The following is an 18,885-nucleotide window of genomic DNA, read 5'->3' as shown; positions in this document are numbered from 1 at the left end:
CTAGTACACCCTTGAACTGGTTTCCAGCCAATCGCAGGACACATAAAGACAAACAACCATCCACGCTCACACTCACACCTAGGGGCAATTTAGAGTGTTCAATCAACCTACCAAGCATGTTTTTGGAATGTGGGAGGAAAACGGAGTACCCGGAAGAAAACCCACGTGCTAACCAACTGCCATTCCCCTCTTTAACTTTTATTCAACCAGGCAAGTCCCTTGAGAGCAGATTTCTACTTAGCAATGCTGACATTTTTTAACCTTTGGTCAAATGGATATTCTGTAATTTTGATGCAAGTGCTTACTGTAACTCAGCTGGGCCGATTTTTAGCAGAAGTACTCCATCAACAATGCCGTCTATTATTATTGGTTGTAACTTACACTTGACACATCATGACTACTCATTTATGTTGGTCTTTTTCATCCTTTTAAATGTAGAAAACACTTTTCAAGGTTCATGTTCCAAAGAATACAATGAACCTATTTAACCATGATTCGCTCTTCTTCTATCTGCGTCGTTCCCCTTCAGCGCAACTTGTTCAGCTATGTGATGGAAAACCTTTTTGCATATTTTGAACATTTCAAGCTAATAGTAAATTAATAATTTGTGTCAAGGAGTCCCACATTTTGTTCATGTTATGTGCATGGGCATGTTGAATTCCGTTGATTTTATTTTATTTTACTTTTTTTTTTTTTTTAAATCCAAATGACTTATGACAAATGACTATTTTTCAGAGGATTGCTGTATGATTTATTTGAAATGATCAAGTCTTTTCGGTTTAAACTCTTCATAGGCAACTCTAAACATTTTTAGGCAGGTTGAATAGAGGTTTACTATTTGGTGTACCTGAAATCGCCATCTTTTAAAAAAAAATAAATAATAATTTTCAAATGATTTCATCCCGCTCAGCCAAAGTCAGCTGGGATAAACTCCAGCTGTGAACCTAATGAACACAAGGGCGATAGAAAATGGAGGAATGTTTTTAGGCCGTAAACAAAACAAGGGGTCATAAACAGTTCAAATTGCATCCATCCGTTAAAAACTACAATGCCTAACCTCAACATCCGCTTGTAGTCACTTCTTGGCCGTACTTCCGTCTTTGCTGAAATAGAAGGAGGGGTCCAACTCATCGTCACCGTCGTATGCATATTTTAACTTTGAAATGCTAATCCCAGACGCAAATGCCTTGTCCCATTTAAAGCTACTGTGTCACCTCCCAGGTGGGTGTGTGACAGAAAGTCCTCAGGGACCCCGCTTGCTAATGATGTTGGTAAATATTGAAAAAGGGGGGCTGGTGGGAGGGCGGCAAGCGTCACCCCAACACACATTCATGGGGGAAGTGCGCACGTGACCTTCCAAGGTCTTTTTGCCCGGCTTTGAAACGCTTCACCTGAGGGGCGTACGACATCTTGTCGTAATCTCTTAAAGTGTGTCTCCTGCTGATCTGTGCCAGATGTAGTCTGTGTGTCACAGTTATTATTATTTAATTTGTGTGTTCATCCTTTGTTTGCTGTATTGCACAAACGGAACGACAAACCAATGACGTCATACTACAGCTGATTTGTTTTGCTGCTAGTCCGACGGACCAAAATGGATATCCTAGAAAAGCGCAATAAAGATATGTGATTTGTCTACCCATGATTAATTTAAATCAACTCAAGACAGAGCAGCATTCATTTGAAGATGCCCACTTTTGAAATGAGCAAATGTTTTGTACCAGACCATATTAAATGAACTTACCTGTAATAACGGCATCAAACTTGTGGCCCAATGATTTCCCCAGACATTTTTCATTTGAAATGCTTTTCCTCTACTGCGTTTTTTTAAAATTCTAAAATGCATGTTCTATTATTGGGTCAAGGTCTGGTGATTGACTTGACCACTGTGAGTCCAATGCTGTAAATGTTTTTTGCCGCGTATTTTGAGGGTTACGAAGTAGTCATGAGCCACTGTAAAGATAGCATGGATTATCTTTTCACTTGCGAAGGCAGAACTTCAATTCACATCCTGTCCATATTGAGAAAGCTCCAAAGAGTTATCACTCCAAAATGTATTATATTGCTGGGCCTGCGGTTCGACAAGTTTGAAGTACTCAGCATTGCTATGCTGTTTAAGTGCTGGGCCACACATAAGCATGAGGTGACATTGTGTATGTGTGTTCGGGGGGCGGCTTTTTTTTCTCTACCTGATCTGTGATGTCCTTCTGGGGGAAAGTAAACACAAGTCGGCAGAATGGGATCGATTCAACTCTCATCAACTCCCACCTCAGGCTCCCGCCCGTCCCTCTGGAAATTGATCGGGTCCGCGAAGGGAGTAGCATAAAGGAAAAAAATGTGCCTCATTAAATGGGAGAAGAAAAAAAAGGAGAGCTACTTGTCTTTTTTTGGCCACAGTGGGCAGCCGGGTGGCATAACGTGTGCCTAATGTGTAGCTAGTGTGTCAATCACCAAGGGAGATGACAGCAACCGCCTCGGGGGAGCCTCGAGCGGAAAAACCAACCCCAACGACTCTTTCTTTCCACCCGTCCTCCTTCGTAGCGCCCAGCTGGACGCTCCCGTCCAAAATGCCACTACTCCACAAAGTCCACTGTGGCTCAGAGCGGTTTGTTTTCTCCTAGCAGAAGGACAGGCAGACAATCAGAAGACAAAAAAAGGTGGAAAGGATGTCCGATATCGGGCCTCGACGGCTTTGTTGTTTGTTTGAGCCTCGGTGATCGAAGGGGAGTGGATACGGGGGAGCATAAAGGATGACATTTCTTTGAAGGCTGGCTTGTATGGAGCCAGTGAGAGGCTTCGGAGTGGTGCCGACACGGTCCGGTCCTTGCATGTCATCCCTGCTGGGATCAGAGCGATGATCCTGTGTTCTGCCTCTACACTAGATAATACATCACATACTACTGCAAAAAAAGGTACACTGGAACATGTGGAATCTCTCAAATCGAGCTTCCAACTTTTACGCATTTATTTTTTTTCCCCCTTAAGAAATAATGGTGCTACAATTAAATGCAATTGCCACTGTAAAACTATTAATTTTACAGGTAGGGTCTAAACATTCTGCAGCACCGTAAAAGTAAAAATTAGTTGAAAAAGTGAAACAAACATTTTTCATTTGATTTCGTAATGTTTTTTTTTTTTTGTTATATTACATATTTGTGATTTCTTTTAGTACTCTATTGTAGTATCCAAGCTCAAGCTGCAATGCTCGATATAATTGTGAGTTCAGTTCTTTTTCATTTGATATTTTGGCAGACTTGTGGGCATAATCACATTCAAGCACATAAGCGGCGCATGGTTGTTGACACTGCCAATGCAGAAATAACTCGTTGGAGTGCTTGCACAAAATGTATTTATTAGGAAGGGCAAGAAGATTAAGCAAGATGGCCGATCACAGATCACCGCTGTGAATTGGGCACTTGGAGACTGCTTTCCAACCGGAGCTGAATTGATTTCTACAATGATTCAAGGGTTTGAATCATTGGTTTATCCTCAAAGCTCAGAATGTGTCTGCCGGCACGTCATTCGAATTGACCCAAATCACATGACACTACCTGCGCCACAACTTAGACCTGCTTTTAGCTGTGGTAGGTTTTCTTTTTCTTTTTTCTTTTGTTTCTTGCAGTATTATGTCTTTATTCTTGATTAATCTTCTAAAACAAATATTGTATTTTTTTCCTGTCTTATAGTGCGTTTGCTTTTTTCGCAGGGAATAAATGTAAAACCTTGACTTTTTTTTCACGATTCCATGACTTTACTTTTAAAACCTTTTAACATTTTAACTTTAACAATTTCATAAACCTAAAAACTTGGAGTGGCAATAAAAAGCTTAAAGAATCTTTTTAAAGAATGTTTTGGCCATGGCATTTTGCATTGTGAGTTAATATTAATTAATTAATTAATTAATTCATGTAACGTGTTTTGGTTAAATATACATGTATTTCTTTTAGTTTTGTTTTTAAACTTCAACTGGAAAGGACAATAAACAGCTTAAAAAAAGCACTTCTCCTCTTTATGAAGAATTATTGTTCACTATCTGCAAAACTGCTGCTTGTTGTGAAATATGCTGCCACACATTTTCCCGTATGGATGGTCTATTTGTGGGCTGTTTGAACCGCGTAACGGTTGCCCTCCTGTCCACGTCGCCGATTATTGTAGTTTAACTTAAGCTGTACGAAACCCCAGGAATCGTTTAGGCACGTGACTGTCTCTTCAGCCCCCCCGTCGACCTCCACCACCCCCGTCGACGATTACGTGTTGGCACGTGACGGCCATAGTTATGATAACCCCCCATCAACCCACACCCCCAAAGAATAGAATATAAGAATATAATAAGAATATTTTCTGTCCAAATTTTGGTCCTAGAATGTCCCTGCTTGTCACTCAGATTTCTGTTCGCAAACCTTAAAAAAAAATATTGAGTCACTTGGAAGTTGAGGTAATTTTTTTTCCTCCTCATAAAACATTTTTTAACGCCAAAAAATGTTTATTTCTCGTCAAATCTCAGAATTAAATTATGGTTTTTGTGTGAATTTTGGCCTACAAAATTCATATATACTTACTGGAATTGTGAGTGCATGTATATATACTCGTTACACAAAAATGGCAACAAAAATGGCATTTAAAAAAAATTATCGGGTTTTTATTTTATTTTTTTAATTTGTCACCTTATCTGCCAGAGTTTTGTCGCTGCTCACTTTGTGAAGTAATGTGAAACAAGAAAATTCCTTTCGAAGAACTGTGAACAAAGTAGTTTTTGTAAAGGGAACAACGGCATTAGAAATGTGTGCAACTCCGCTTTTTGTTGTACACTTGTCAAAATGAAGTGCTTCTTGCTTTATGTTAACTGCCGATGATGCTTTGTAGGGTGTTTTGGGGGAGGACGGCGTCATATTCGCCTTGGCGGCAATTGGGGGCCGCCCCGTTGACATCCGCGCTTACGCCCGCAACTGTTTCGGCAGGGATGCAAACAAAGGGCACAGGCAGCAGAGAACAAACACGTGGAAACCCGCACACTATATACCGCGTCCTTGCAAGGATTAAATCAGCACTTCAAAAGAGCTCGAAAAAAACAAAAAAAAAAACAGTCCCAGCGGAGGAGACGGGAGCGGATCGGTAGGAGAGACTGTTATCTGTAAACGAGACGGGAGGGGAAGCGGGATAGTACCAAGTGGGCGGAGCTTTCTGGTGTTCTACTGAGTAAGACTTTGATTATTGTGTTGAATTCAGTTTGTATTCTGACCAATTATATGACAAATGGAAAAAACATTTCCACTTTGGTTAGAAATATTATCAAAAGTTAAGCCCTCTCTTACTTGGTGTGCTTGTTAGGATGAAAACGTTATAAATAGTTATTGTCACAGTCGACTTGCGGAGTTCATATTGACTCCACTCATTTTCACTGTATTACCGATAAATGGGCTAAAATGTGGAGCGCAGGATTTTCAGTCACCCCCAAAAATTCCGAAAGAGTTATTATAAACAGAATTAGCAAATTTGCTGGTTGCATGGCTGCGAGTAGATGAAAAATGTAAAAATACTGTCTCAATTTTCAGGAACAAAATGCCAGCCACCATTTAAAGGCAGTCTGGAAAAAAAAAATTTGCCCTATTTTAAATTTACTTGACTATTGGCAATAGTGGCAAATATGCGACAGCACGCTTAAAACGCTGGATTGAATTTTTACAAAAGTATTACAGCAATCTAGGTCGGTAAGACAACGAGAATAGGCCGAGCCCTGCAGTGTGAAAAAAACTAGAGTTATTATGGAATGTATGAAAACAAGTTGGACAAAATACTTAATTGTAAAAAATCCTGATATGTTCCAAGCCTTCTTTTATGTTAAAAAATGATATTTTTTGGATAATGTTTTTATTGTTCTTTCATCGTAAAAGAGACAAATACCGTAACATTGTACTCAACCGTGTATCGCAATATTGTCTGTTTGCCCTTTTCCAGTTCGTATTTTAACTTTAGGCATATATACATGAATATATATTACCTTTGGCCCGATCTAAAGATCTTGAATTATTTTGGTAGCTAGTTTTCTAAACCGGAAGGAAGACGCCTGGCTCTCTAAAACCTCTCCCCGTGTGGCTGCCAGACTGCTTTCATGAAGTCATCCTAAAGCCAGCTCGAGCCCAAGAAAAAATAAAGAAAGATGGGGAGACATATTGTGGAACGTTATGTCCTCCATCCGGACTCAACTGGCAATCTTTATAAAGCATACTTTTACTTTATCTTTATTCATCTGTGTGCATGGTTTCAGTGCAGTGAAGGAGGCCGGCACCTCGACCGCTCATTTCACCTCTTTCCCCAGGTACGCTTGTCAGGCGTCCCACTGGCTGTTCAGAGAAAGTGGTCGTGTTTTTTAGTCTGCAGGGGTGGCTCACTCAATCCTATTTGTATAAACTGGTGCTTAGAGAGCAGGAATGCTCAGAGATGGGTGAATGGAGGAAAACACTGTGGGGGTGTTTTTGGTGAAGCAATTAAAGGTCAAAAAATGTTTTATTTTGCATAATATATGCCCTCTAAAGACTTTTGGGACATGTAATGTCATTATTTCACGCTAACGCATTTAAATTTGATAATTTACGGTCACAATGTAAATCATGTGAGAGAACAGAAGAGGACCGCATTGCAGTCTCGCCCTTAAATTGCCATGATGGGATTAAAGTTTCATGATTTAATGGTTCATCGTTACACCAAGGATTGAGGTTGTTTAATAACTGAAAACAAAAAAAAAAAATGTGTTCAGTACTTGAAGCAGTTACGCCATCGAGAGCGTAAAGCATCATGTTTGAGTGTGTGGCGGATTTGTGTGCAGGTGGAGTTTGAGTGGCTGCGGCAGTACTGGTTTCAGGGCCAGCGCTACACGCGTTTTTGCAGCTGGTGGAGCAAACCCATGGAGGAGCTGGAGAAGGACTGGAAGCTCATGGAGACCATGGTGAGCTTTTCAGATGCCGTTTACCAATGCGACACAAAGTGCACTTGCACACTTACAGGAGACAGAAAGTTTAGAATTCTCGATTTTGATTGACACTGACAATTTGTGTACTTAAAGAAGGGACAACCTTTGCAATGTTGCGGAATTGTCTCAAAGCACAGCAAGATACAAATTATAAAACATATTTGAAAAAAAAGTGGTCCTATATGTACACCATTTTCATAATATTTCCCCCATGGAATTATTTACAATTGGTTGGTTCCAGTGTGATAAATAATACATGTTAATGAACTGCTAAGATATTTGACATTTGCCACCATCAACACAAGTGTACAAAAATGTGTAAAATAACAGTTAATAATAAGATGAAATAAAAAGAATCTAACTTAAATGTATATATGTAATGCATCGTTGATTAGCATTACATGTAAGTTTTTTCATTTTTAATTGTCTCAAAAAGTGTAAAATATACGTTAATGGCTGCTGTAAGCGTGAATAAAATGGCAGCAATTTGAACTCCAAGGCGATTTTTAAAGAGCTGTTTTCTGAAAATCTTGCTTTTGATTGGAATGCGGAATTTGAAGTAGTGTGAAGCTGAATTTCGTACAGTTGGGTATATAAATACTCTATAGAAATCAATTTTTAAAAAATATTTTTAAATTATTAATTGCCCAAAATCTGGATATTAAGAATTGTACGACTTGAGGCATTTAAATTAAGTCGTCAGCATTGTGAAATGCAAAGTATGGAACGTCAATTGTGAACTGTTGTTTCTCACTGAAACCAAAACTTGTTTTTCCTGTAGTACAAAAATAAAATAAAATAAAAAAACGTTCCACAAGGGCTGTTTCTACTAATGATGAAATATGTACTTAAAATATTTTATATTTTTGATCAAATCCACTTATCACACATTTGAACATGTACAATTATTATTATGACTATATTATTATACTATGTTATACTATAATTATAAATCGTAAATCACATGGCAAAATAAATTGCTATCATATTTTTGTTTCAAACTTTACTCTTACTTAACAAAACTCAATAAAGTTATGTGTGATTTTAGCGCATTTTTTTTTGTAATTGTACAAAACTGCAAAGTTTGAGAATTTTATCCAATTCTGGAATGTGTGACTTCTCTGAAAACACACATTAATTTTGAAGTTGTACGGAATTCAAAAATCTTTCATGTTTGAGAAATTATACAGAAAATACCTAGAAAATAAGCAGTTTATTTTACGACTACAAATTTTACTATTACTGAACTACACTTTGCCAATTGAAACACATGTATCGCTGACATTTGGGAATTTTTTTAATGATCCACGATAAAAACTAATTTTCTTCACTATTCTTTTCACCATCGAGACAGCAAACCTAACGACTAAACTAAATAACATCTCCACAAGACGACCACTTCGCATTACCCCCTAACCAACATAAATACCCGTCTGCTTGTGATGTCAACACAAAGATCAACGCAAAATGACGTGGCGCCCAATAAATGCCAATCGTCCAGGGAGTGGGGAGGGATGCGTGCGTTTGTGCGTGTTTATTACGACATGACGGACGGGCGCCTTCTTAAAGACGTGTCATTTGTTTAATCGCAGCCTTGCAGACGCTTTTATTGCGGAGGGACGCGGCTATTAGTCAGACACCACTGTAAAGGAATCACTTTGTAATGTCACACTCATAATTAAGTCTCCGGCATCGCTCTGTACACATGTGCCACACACATTTACACGCATAACACAACACTGGTCTCCAAAGTGTTGGGGTGTACGTGTATGTGTGTGTGGATTGAACGGGCTTGATGGTAGAAGCAGCAGGGGGCACTCTTGTATCACCGAAGCATCCTCCCATCTTCCTCCATGCTCTCCTCTGCCTTTCTCTTTCTCTCCCCTCTCTTTCTCCCTGTGTTTCCTTGAGTCTCTCGCCCACCGCCAGCGCCTCGAGAAGCTCTCAGTCTGTGTCAGTGTGCAGAGCTGAGCAGTAATCACATCTAATGCTCAGGCGGGGATAAAGACTGAGAGCACCTCTGCTCTCTCGCTCTCTCTTCCCTCTCTTTCTATAGCTCTCTTGCCCTCTCACTGTCCAAGCACTGCCTGGCCGTGACTTGGTGGGTGGGTGAGTTTTTTTTTCTTTTTTTGGGGGGGGGGGGCAGTGCAGGAGCTAAACTCATCTGGAGCGCCGCCTCTGGGGGCCCTAAGATGAAGTGAGTGATTTGGAGGCACATTTAGAGAAGGGCATCACGTGAAATGTGAGGTCTCTCTCTCTTGCTCTCTCTCCTTGTGTTGTCGTGTCACCCAGCTCTTTCCGAATGTTGTGGAACAGCCAAGTAAGCCGTAGCCGGGGTGCAAAAAGTCTTTACGTTTGGCATTCAGCCATGTGCTTGAAAGACAGCGTTCCCAAAAATTGGAATAAAAATCTGTTTTCATATGATTATAAAAATAAAGTGAAAACATCATGTGGCATCTACTATTTGATTTTTTAATAAAACCTAAAATAGTTATTTATACAGTACTGCTGATTAAAACTAATCCACAGTATAAAACAAAAAAGTGTGTCGGCACTAAATTAAATGTATTTAATAAGTAATCACAACGGAAAGTGATAAAATAGCACAAATTAATAAATATATATATTTATATCTCCTGCAAATTTAAGATGGCTATTAGAAATAAGGACATTAAAAAACACTAATAGAACAAATTAAAGACATGTGTTTATCAACATGAATATAACAAATCAACGAGTAAGCATTTGCAGTTTAGAATTGGAGTTTGAAAAAATAAATCAACAAATAGAAATGAAAACAATTACAAATAATGGGGGGGACAAGTTATTAATTTTTGTAAACCTAAGTATCATTTCAGTAACAAAGAGGTTGTGTGTTCTGTCCACATTTGAATGCCCTCCATACACGGGAGTCGGTTTTTATGAATAAATAAATGCAGCAAATGTATAAAGACACTGTAAACATCGTCTGAGTAATTTTTCTAATAAAATAAAAAAAGAGAGACGTCGTATAGATAATAAATAAGATAAATAAGCCCATTTTGATCGACGTAAAGCAGCTTTGTTTATTTGTTTTACGCCTCCCCTATTCTGTCCATTCATTGAGTCGATGCAAAAATAATATTACATTTGCCTGGCGCGCAAACGTAATAATTCAGGCGTCGTGATGAAAGACAACATTTATTGCTCTGGCAAGCAATATTTACATCCCCGTGCATCGACCTCTTCCATACGCTGATGAAAAGCACTTCATGCATGTGACTTATAGACTTTCCTCCTTTTGGGGAGTGGGGGGGCAGTGGTGAGATCACAACACATTTATCTTGAGTTATTTAAATCAGGATCAAACAACCCCCCCCCCCCCCAACCTTCATCCCACCCCACATCACACACACATACACTCATTCTTTTATTGGATTTATTTGGAAGCCAACACCTGGCTTAAAGCTGCTGGAATGACCCGCACTCCATATGGTTCGAGAAATACATTTTCTTAACAATAATGCTGCGGGGAACCTTTCAGTGTTGATTAAGTCCTCCGTTGGGCATTGCAGTTCTGAAAACATGCGATGATCAACCAAATGTTGATCACAGCGTTAAACAGTCCCCCCCCCCCGAGCTATGATATGTTACCGGTCTGTGTCAAACGCTCTGGCATGGTGCCGTCAATGGCCTACGGGCCGGAGGTTCCAAGCGTCGTCATAAAACAATATGAAAAACATATTTTCACATCTTTTTGTCATATTTAGCGCACCGGGGTGTGTTTGTTATCGCCACGCCGACGTTCTGGCACCCAACCTGACCTAGTTTATGACATTGCATTGAATTCATTTTTATTTCACATTTTTCTACCACAAAATCAGCCAGTCACGTTTTCTTCTGTGCCACCTATCCCGAGTGTTTGTGATTTTTGTGTTCTTTCTGAAATGCCCTAAGATGCCAGTCGAAATAGGAATCAGTGTCAAAGAAGTGAGTTAAAGTGCAACATCTTGATTAAGAGACAAGCTGTCAACAATAGTGAAATTTAGCCTCAGTCGTGGAGGAGGAAGGTACGGAGGGGTCTTCGATATATGTACATGAGCACTTATGCTGCAAATTTGAATAATGAAACCGTCTGCAAGCAATTCAATTGCTAGGGTAAAATGAGAAAAAGATGAGTTCCTACACACTGGGCCGTATTTACTTATATAAATGCTGGGCCACGTTATCGTATTTGTTTTTGTAACGTGAACGCGTACGTAAATACATCGGATTTTACAAAAAAAAAAAAGTGAATTGCAGAATGAAGGTAGCTTTTGATACACATTAGAGCATTTTGACATGTCTTTCCTTGACTACAAATGAATAAAAATTCAAGTGGAGCCCTTGAGCACTAACACGGGCTAGCTAGTGCACGGTCATGTGTTAAAGTTGGTGTGTGTTAGGGGGAGTGCTCCGGATGAAAAGTATATATATTTTTTTAAATTATTCCATTCCTCTTTTAAATGTAAAGGTTCTCCACTCCCCTGTGATCGGAGTTGACCTGTCTTGCTGGTTCCCTCAGGAGTGTGATATCATGGCCGTCACATAATAGTGACACTTTCCTTTAAGTAGCAACAATGAGCCACAATGCACGATAGGCAGAGAAAGAGATTTGGCTTGATGTATAATATTTAAAAAAATGATGTGCTGTGCTTCTCAGCACCCATCCTCCTCTCTTTAGTTTTCTTCTTCCTGTCCTCTTTGTGTGTGTGTGTGTGGGGGGGGTGTGTGGGGGTGTGCGTGCGTGTGTGTGCGTGCGCCCGCATGCCATTGATACTAATGTATGCACTTGGTGTGACTTTAATTGATTTAGCAGTTCTCGCTCGGCACACTACAGCTTTTTTCCCCCTAATTTGTCACTTTCCCCGACTTCAGTGGCGGCTCGTCTCGACTTCAAAAAGGCGGAGCCGGCTGCGGTGGCGAAATCTCTTCTTCCGCTCTCCCTTCCCGTTCTGCTCGCCTTGACAGCAGCCTTGTTAGAGCAAACTCTTTTTATATCAAGGAAAAATTAATACGACTTTCATAATGATAAACGGGTTCCACTTCAGCCGGAGTACATTTAAATACATCAAGATGTAACAAACAGGAAACGGTATCGGGGGCCATGTCTTCCACGTCTCCGCTCACCCAGCCTGTCACTCCCTGTTTTCCATCAGATTGGTCACGCCTATAAATACTTTTATTTTTTTCTCAATCCTATTACCTTTATGTGTGTCTGGATGTAAGGAAGCTGTTGGTCCGCCATTGGCAGATGATCCCGAACCAGAAGGTTATTTGTAGTTTCAGTGGAGGTCAAACCCCTGAAGTCATCAGATCTGGAATTTTTGGGGTCCCTTTCAAAATACAGTGATAATGACTCACATGTTTAATTATTATTAAATCAGAATTCCCTGAAAGTTACAGTGGAAGCCGAGCACTTGTGAAGTTGGACGATTTGCACTTTTACCCCCCTTTTAATGCCAAAAAATCAGAGTAAAGTTGTCGGCGCTTACATACGAATTGCGACTACCATGTCATTGTCTCGGGAAAGAAGCTTTTGTGTTGTAAACCAAAAAAACACGAGGGCACCGTTTTCATAATTCATCAGTCTGAGACCCCGTTTGAAAAAAAGAACACACTCAGGCCCCCAAAATTCTGTTTGCATGTGGACAAAACATAGAAACTATTAAAACAACTCATTTCTGGCTGGACATGTCCCAAAGCGCCATCAAGTAGATTGATCTGATAACTTTGTTTAAGGGCTGAGTACTTTTACTCTATTGTAGTCTTTATGGATAAGAATGGCATTATTTAAAAATTGAAACTACATCCTGTACAATTAATAAAGCTTTTATAATGAATAATCAGCATTTTTTTCACATCGGGAGAACTTATTTACAAATTAAAACAACTTAAAAGTCAATCGACGTTGTCCACTGTATTAACTTCATGTGTTAGGGAGGCTGTGGAGAAACAATAAATGTGTGTCGGGGTGAGACAGAGGAGGTGGAGTGGCGGGTGTGCGCGGGGAGTTCAATGTAAATGTTATTGCTCTGTGAGCTCATTTGATCAAAGTCCGGAAAAAGGTTAAGCGACTCCAATCTGGTTTTTGTACGGCAGAGTGGAGACACAAGCCCCAGGACGGAGAATGGATTATCATATTGGCGCTGCTAGAGTAGTGCAGTGAGGGGGCAGGAGAGGGCAGGAGGGGGGGCGCTCGGACGGACAGTTTACCCCTGCCCGTAATGCGTTGAGACAGCAATTGGCCTTAATAACCTTTATTGACTCCAGCGGGTCAGTGCCAAGAATCTAATTATCAAAGTGTATCAATTTCATTGGAGTTTGGAGTTTGCCTGCCTCCAAATAATTATTTTAAGGTCGAGCCGGGGGCAATTAATCCCCTCTCCCATTTATTTGATGGCTTTGTAAAACATTATAAATGTTATGCTTTCTGTTGTGCGGTCCAACATAAATAATTTCAGTAAGCGATTGTTTTTTTTCTGCAATTGGAGAGCTTGGGGAAAAGGCGGATGTTAAAAAAAAATGTTGCAGATGGTTACTGGCACTCATTTTTCTTCTTTTATTTTCGCCCACTTGTGTTGCCAGATGGATTTTCCCCCAATCTATTCAAGTAAATTTATTCAAAAATATGACGCAAAAACCAAACAAATTATACACTCTTTGGCGCTTACTGTCAACATTGGGGGAATTTTTATGATTCTTTTTTTTTTTTAACCAGAATTATATTCCCCTATTCTATTCACACACATAAAAATAAAATAATTACTGTGCCATATTGTGTGTCAATTGTACCTTGCAGCCGTTAACGGCGGCTCCAACGGCAAGCATGGTTGCAGACAGCGCAAATAGAGTTTGAAAACTATTTATTGTAGTTCAGAGGCAGAAATTGCTGGTGAACAATTTTTTGGTGGTCAAATTATTTTTTTTTTCACCTCAGCCGTACATGCAACACATGAATTCCTATTATGATTATGCAAGCAGATTATTGACAACAAAAAGCAGCGTCAACTAAAAAAGAGCAAACATTTTTATTTATTTATTATTTAACCCAAGATGCAGCATGACAATGTGAGTTAAAAGAACGGAAGGTTGACGCGGATAACTACGGAACAGGTGAATAAGTGAAGGATGGGCTGCAAGGTACCGACAAATGACCAAAAACAAGATTACGACACAAAAACAAAATAACCCAAAAATCCAAATTGGAAACAAAGCATTAACACAAGAATGGAAAAACAACTCTCAGCCGTAGAAACAGAAAATAGCAAAATGACAAATACATAAATATATATTTTTTACAGTATCCATATATATTTATAATTTTCCTTTTGTCGGCAGGCAGATGTTTTTTTTCCCCTATCCATTCACAGCCATGGGAAATTCACAGGAAATTCCTGAAAACATTTCTCGAGCTTTATTGTTCCTAATAATTTCTACTGTAATATTGGGGAATTTGTAGCTTACTGTTTTCTGAATTTTAAGGTCACGTATGAACATGTCGTAATTATCCATGTCAGCAGGTAGATTTTGTTTCCATCCATTCACGCACTTGGCACCAAGATTAGTTTCGAGTATCTGTTTATGGCTCATTATGCCGCCATTTATTATCTGTCAGGTTGTTTATTTTAGAATGTATGCTTGTGCCACAGCTTACACGTTTTATTGTATTCTAAAAATATAATTTAAAAATAACATGCAACCTTGTTTTATATATATATATATATATATATATATATATATATATATATATATATATATACTCACAACCTTCCAGCATTACCCCCTTCAGATGTTAAGAAATTACCCCAAGATTACTGTTATTATTCATTTAAAGAGGAAAACACGTGGCCAGTTGTTACAGCAGCCATTCGCCACTACGAATGAAAAGTCACCCACGAAGGAGAGGAGAGAAAAGTGTCGCGCCGTGAAGGTATTTGCCATTCCCTTTGAAGTCCCCATTCAACAGGGTAAGCTGAATTTTCAGCAGTTGCCTGATAGTGTTCTGCGTAAACGCTTTAACCCCTTTGGATAATTTCCACGGGCGGATATGGCGGTGGCGGCTCCCAGTTAGCGTCTATGTTACCTGGAGCCAGTGGGGCCCACCAACTTTTATACTTCAAGACGTGTGCGCTTTTTGTGAATGGCAAATGGTCACAGTGCTCCTTGTGTGTTGTACAATTGCAATGAGTTCAGTTTGAACCCTGCCACTTTTTTTTTAAATTTTGTCATGTACTCTATACATTGTGATTAACGATATGGAAGGATGGAATTCCCTAATGCATTAATAATGCAGTCGAAGGAAAACGTGGATAGATTTTACATCAGCAGGATACCGGCATACATTTGCAATGAGTATATTCTGCATGGCGATGTATTTGCTAACACATGTGCCTCACTGTTTGGAAGTGCGAGGGTCTGATCTGCATACTAAAACTTCCTCTCATATACCAAAATCATATAAATTAGCTTACTTGAAGACTCTAAAATGAATCAAGATGTGAATGTGGGTTATTTGTCCGTACGTGCTCTCCGATTGGCTGGTCACCAGTTGAGGCTGTTGCCCTTCTTTAACACTAAGTCAGTTGGGATAGGCAAGCTAACGAGGAAAAGTGCCATAGAAAATGGATAGATGAATGTTTTTTCATCTTAGGCAGCTGGCTAATGCACTTAATTTTGGAGTCAGCCAGACATCCCTCAAGCGTCTCCAACTGATCCAAAATGCTGCAACTCGCCTTCCAACTGGAGCTCGGAAGAGGGAGCACAGAACCCCAATCTTCTCTTCACTGGCTCCCAGTGCACGGGTCATTACAGAAAGAATTTTTTTCCCCTGGGAGTTGGATGGAAAATCCACTCCCGTGTCACCCTCAAGTCCGAATCTCGGCCTTGCCGTGTGGGGTTGACATTTCGTCCCTGCACTTACATGGGTCTTCGCCTGTGAATGTGAACTTGAATTATTATCGATCGGCTTGACCGGCGACTAGTCCAGGGTGCACCCTGGCTTTCACCCAAAGTCAAGTGGGATATACTCCAGATCAGCCATGACCCTAATGAGGACAAGCGCAATAGAAAATGGACGGAGGGGTAATCCAAAAGTTGCATTGTAATATCAACACGCGTTTGTATGTGCACAAGGTTCCCAAATAAAGACTGTTTTGTTCTTCCCACGATTGTTTTGCAGCTGTGGAGGACTGTTTTGGGAATTTGGAGCCGGTTTGAGCGACATCATCAAGTTTGTGTCAACGTTGTGGGCTCTGGATTGTGTCACAGAATGGAAACAACAAGGCTGCAATGCATCACTGTCATTCAGCGAAAGAAAATTAGCTCATTTGAAAAGAAATATGATTAAGAAGAAAAGCACATTTGCGTCTTTGTACCTGCGTCTGTCTGATCCAATGTGGAGGACAGCAGCTTATCCCCGCCGCGAGTGGGCGGTGGATGTTTATTGACAGTGGTTTGAATCATTTATTTTGTTTGTCTGAGTGTCAGTGGGTTTTTTTTCTTTACTGTATCTGCAGGCGTTAAAAAGCGGCTTGTCACGTCTTCTTAGAAAACAAATGAGCACTTTACAGAGTCTGATCTGCCGTATCCGCTTAGCAGCTCGCTCAATCCACCACATTTATTTATTTGCTTACTTATTTACCGACTTATTCATTTACTTACCTCTGCATGGATTTGATTTGATTTGCTGCCGTCCCAACCCACCCCTTCGTTCATCCATCGTCCTACCCACTGCCACGCTTCCCTTTTCCTCATCCTTGGCCCTGATCAGCAAGATAAGCCTTAAAGAGGAGGAGAGATAACATCCATTAAAGTGGTAAAGAGGAATTATGGGGCAGCGCAGATTAATCGCCGCTTTGCTTTAATCACATTCAACTGCGTTGGCCGCAGGGGACCAGCTTATTCCTCCTGTGTCATACCGACGTGGGAAAAGGAAAGTTTGTGTTAAAAAGTGCTTCGGCATCTGAGAAAAGTTTGACAGCGAAAGAAAGCTAGACAAATCAAATCTTAGGCAAAAAATTAAACCCTCATTTATTATTTATTAATTATTATTAAGGGCTGTTTAATTACTCATGAGGTCAAAATGCGTTCACCTAAAGGCCTCTGCAGACCAATCTGACGTCGGCCGTCATCGCCAACTGTTGCGTCGGCCTAGAAATCGGCCCGTCGGACTGAAAAATGACCGAAAAACAAACCGGAAAAGCCGACGGAGATGTCAACTCCGAACGTTTTGCGCATGCGTGAGAAGTAGTAGCCCTCCATGCCATCGGCGGCGATGGTCAATGCGTAGCCTTTGACGATGATGTCGAATAACGGCGGCCTTTCATGAATGGGACTGATTACTTGGTCTTTGCGCTCTTCTGTCCAGCCAGCCATTATGTCCACCGAGCAGATGTGAAAATCAGCAAAGTTGATTTAGTTCTTGAGAAATATCTTCAATTTTCACTGATTTTCCCTTTTCATCACGATTGTGTTTTGTCCAGTGCACTGTTTCGCTAGCTGACAGCCAATTATAGTGATCATTTGTCCAGACAGCCCAACCCGATTATACATTTTGAATCGGGTGAATACGCCACCCCCGATGCCTCAACAACGGCCCGACCCGCCGACGTTGCTCGCTACACCAAACAGATGGCGGATTGGTGTGTTGAGGCCTTTGGGAATCAGATGCTGATCAATAGTCCTCTAACACGTTAAAGCACTTAAAAACACGGTGAGGAAAATCAACACGTGAAAAGTTTTTTAAAAACCCAAATGAGACTCCTGGTTACCTCTTTTCTAACTCAAATGTTTTGTCATATAAACAAAATCGGGTTTCTACCATTTCGACAAAAATGACACATTTTGTTTATAGACACATATATACGTGTAGATAAATCCGTACGTCTGGCACGCAACTTGCCGAAATTATACAAGCAGAGGGAAGCGATCATGGTGAAACTCAGACACAGCACAGCGACACACTTTTGGAGTGTGGAGGAAACCGTCTGGGTGAATCCAGTAGTGAGTGACATGAATATAGCGTGTTTTATTGACGGTAGAACGTAACAAGTGGAAATGACGTCTATTATAGCCGCTTAAATTGGGCGATTGAAATGCGGGAGTAACTGTCTTCTCATACAAATAGGCTCTTCCGACTGTTTCAAAAATCGAAATTTTGATCTTAACCTGAATATTGTGACTGCATGTAAACATCGTCACAGCCTTGATCTAAACGCAATTGAACATTTCTGTGAAGAAGTCAAAAATATGCAGTCTGGAGAAGGAAGACTCCTTAATGGTTGTGGAAATTTCTTGATTTGCGTGATTTGGTGCAACAATTACTATTACATTTACGGGGCCATCATTTACATGTGTGTATTTTATATGGCTAGTTTTGTAAAAAAAATACAAAAAGATTTAATTCTTACACAGCCTATGAACTTGAGTTGGGTGGAAAGTTTAATATAGCTTTGTCATGATTAGAAAAAAAACACAGCAACCACACGACTAAACAATATCGTTCAAAGCCACACGCCACAAAGGACCTCTTGAAACATAATTGGATTATGGAGTCATACACTCCATAAAATGGCGTCCGCTTTAATCTGGCAAAAGGGTTAGTGACACTGGCGGTTTTTACATGTAACGCTGTATGTTCAACATACTTTCTACACTGTATGATCCTAAAATAACTCAGTCCTGGAATACTCGAGTTGATACAATCTGATTTCATCAAGGGGATTAAATGGGAAATCCGGGAGAATGCACTTTAGTCTTGAGTTACGCCGTGTAACTAATTATCGTGAGGAATGGAGGATCTAATTAGATTTGACTTTAGTTTGAAAGGAAGAGAGAATCAATTTCAGGCTACTTTTCATGACATTTGCGATTGCTTATGACACAGTTTTTAACCTTTGAAC

The 18,885-nt window shown here is 40.1% G+C and overlaps 1 protein-coding gene across 2 annotated transcripts in view; it reads left to right on the top strand.

The window, feature by feature from the left end:
• Nucleotides 1-18,885, top strand: part of fto (FTO alpha-ketoglutarate dependent dioxygenase) — a 153,478-nt gene that overhangs the window by 43,243 nt on the left and 91,350 nt on the right. For both annotated transcript variants that reach the window (XM_088296874.1, XM_088296875.1), the window contains exon 7: nucleotides 6,821-6,940. In XM_088296874.1, the coding sequence (XP_088153000.1) occupies nucleotides 6,821-6,940 (120 nt within the window). The remainder of the gene's footprint in view (nucleotides 1-6,820; nucleotides 6,941-18,885) is intronic.

This window comes from Idiotropiscis lumnitzeri, chromosome 5, assembly GCF_059441095.1.
Source record: "Idiotropiscis lumnitzeri isolate Australia: NSW breed Sydney's pygmy pipehorse chromosome 5, RoL_Ilum_1.0, whole genome shotgun sequence".
Taxonomy (NCBI): Eukaryota; Metazoa; Chordata; class Actinopteri; order Syngnathiformes; family Syngnathidae; genus Idiotropiscis; species Idiotropiscis lumnitzeri.
The sequence above is the reverse complement of the archived record's forward strand: the minus strand, read 5'-3'. Positions and strand labels throughout refer to the sequence as shown.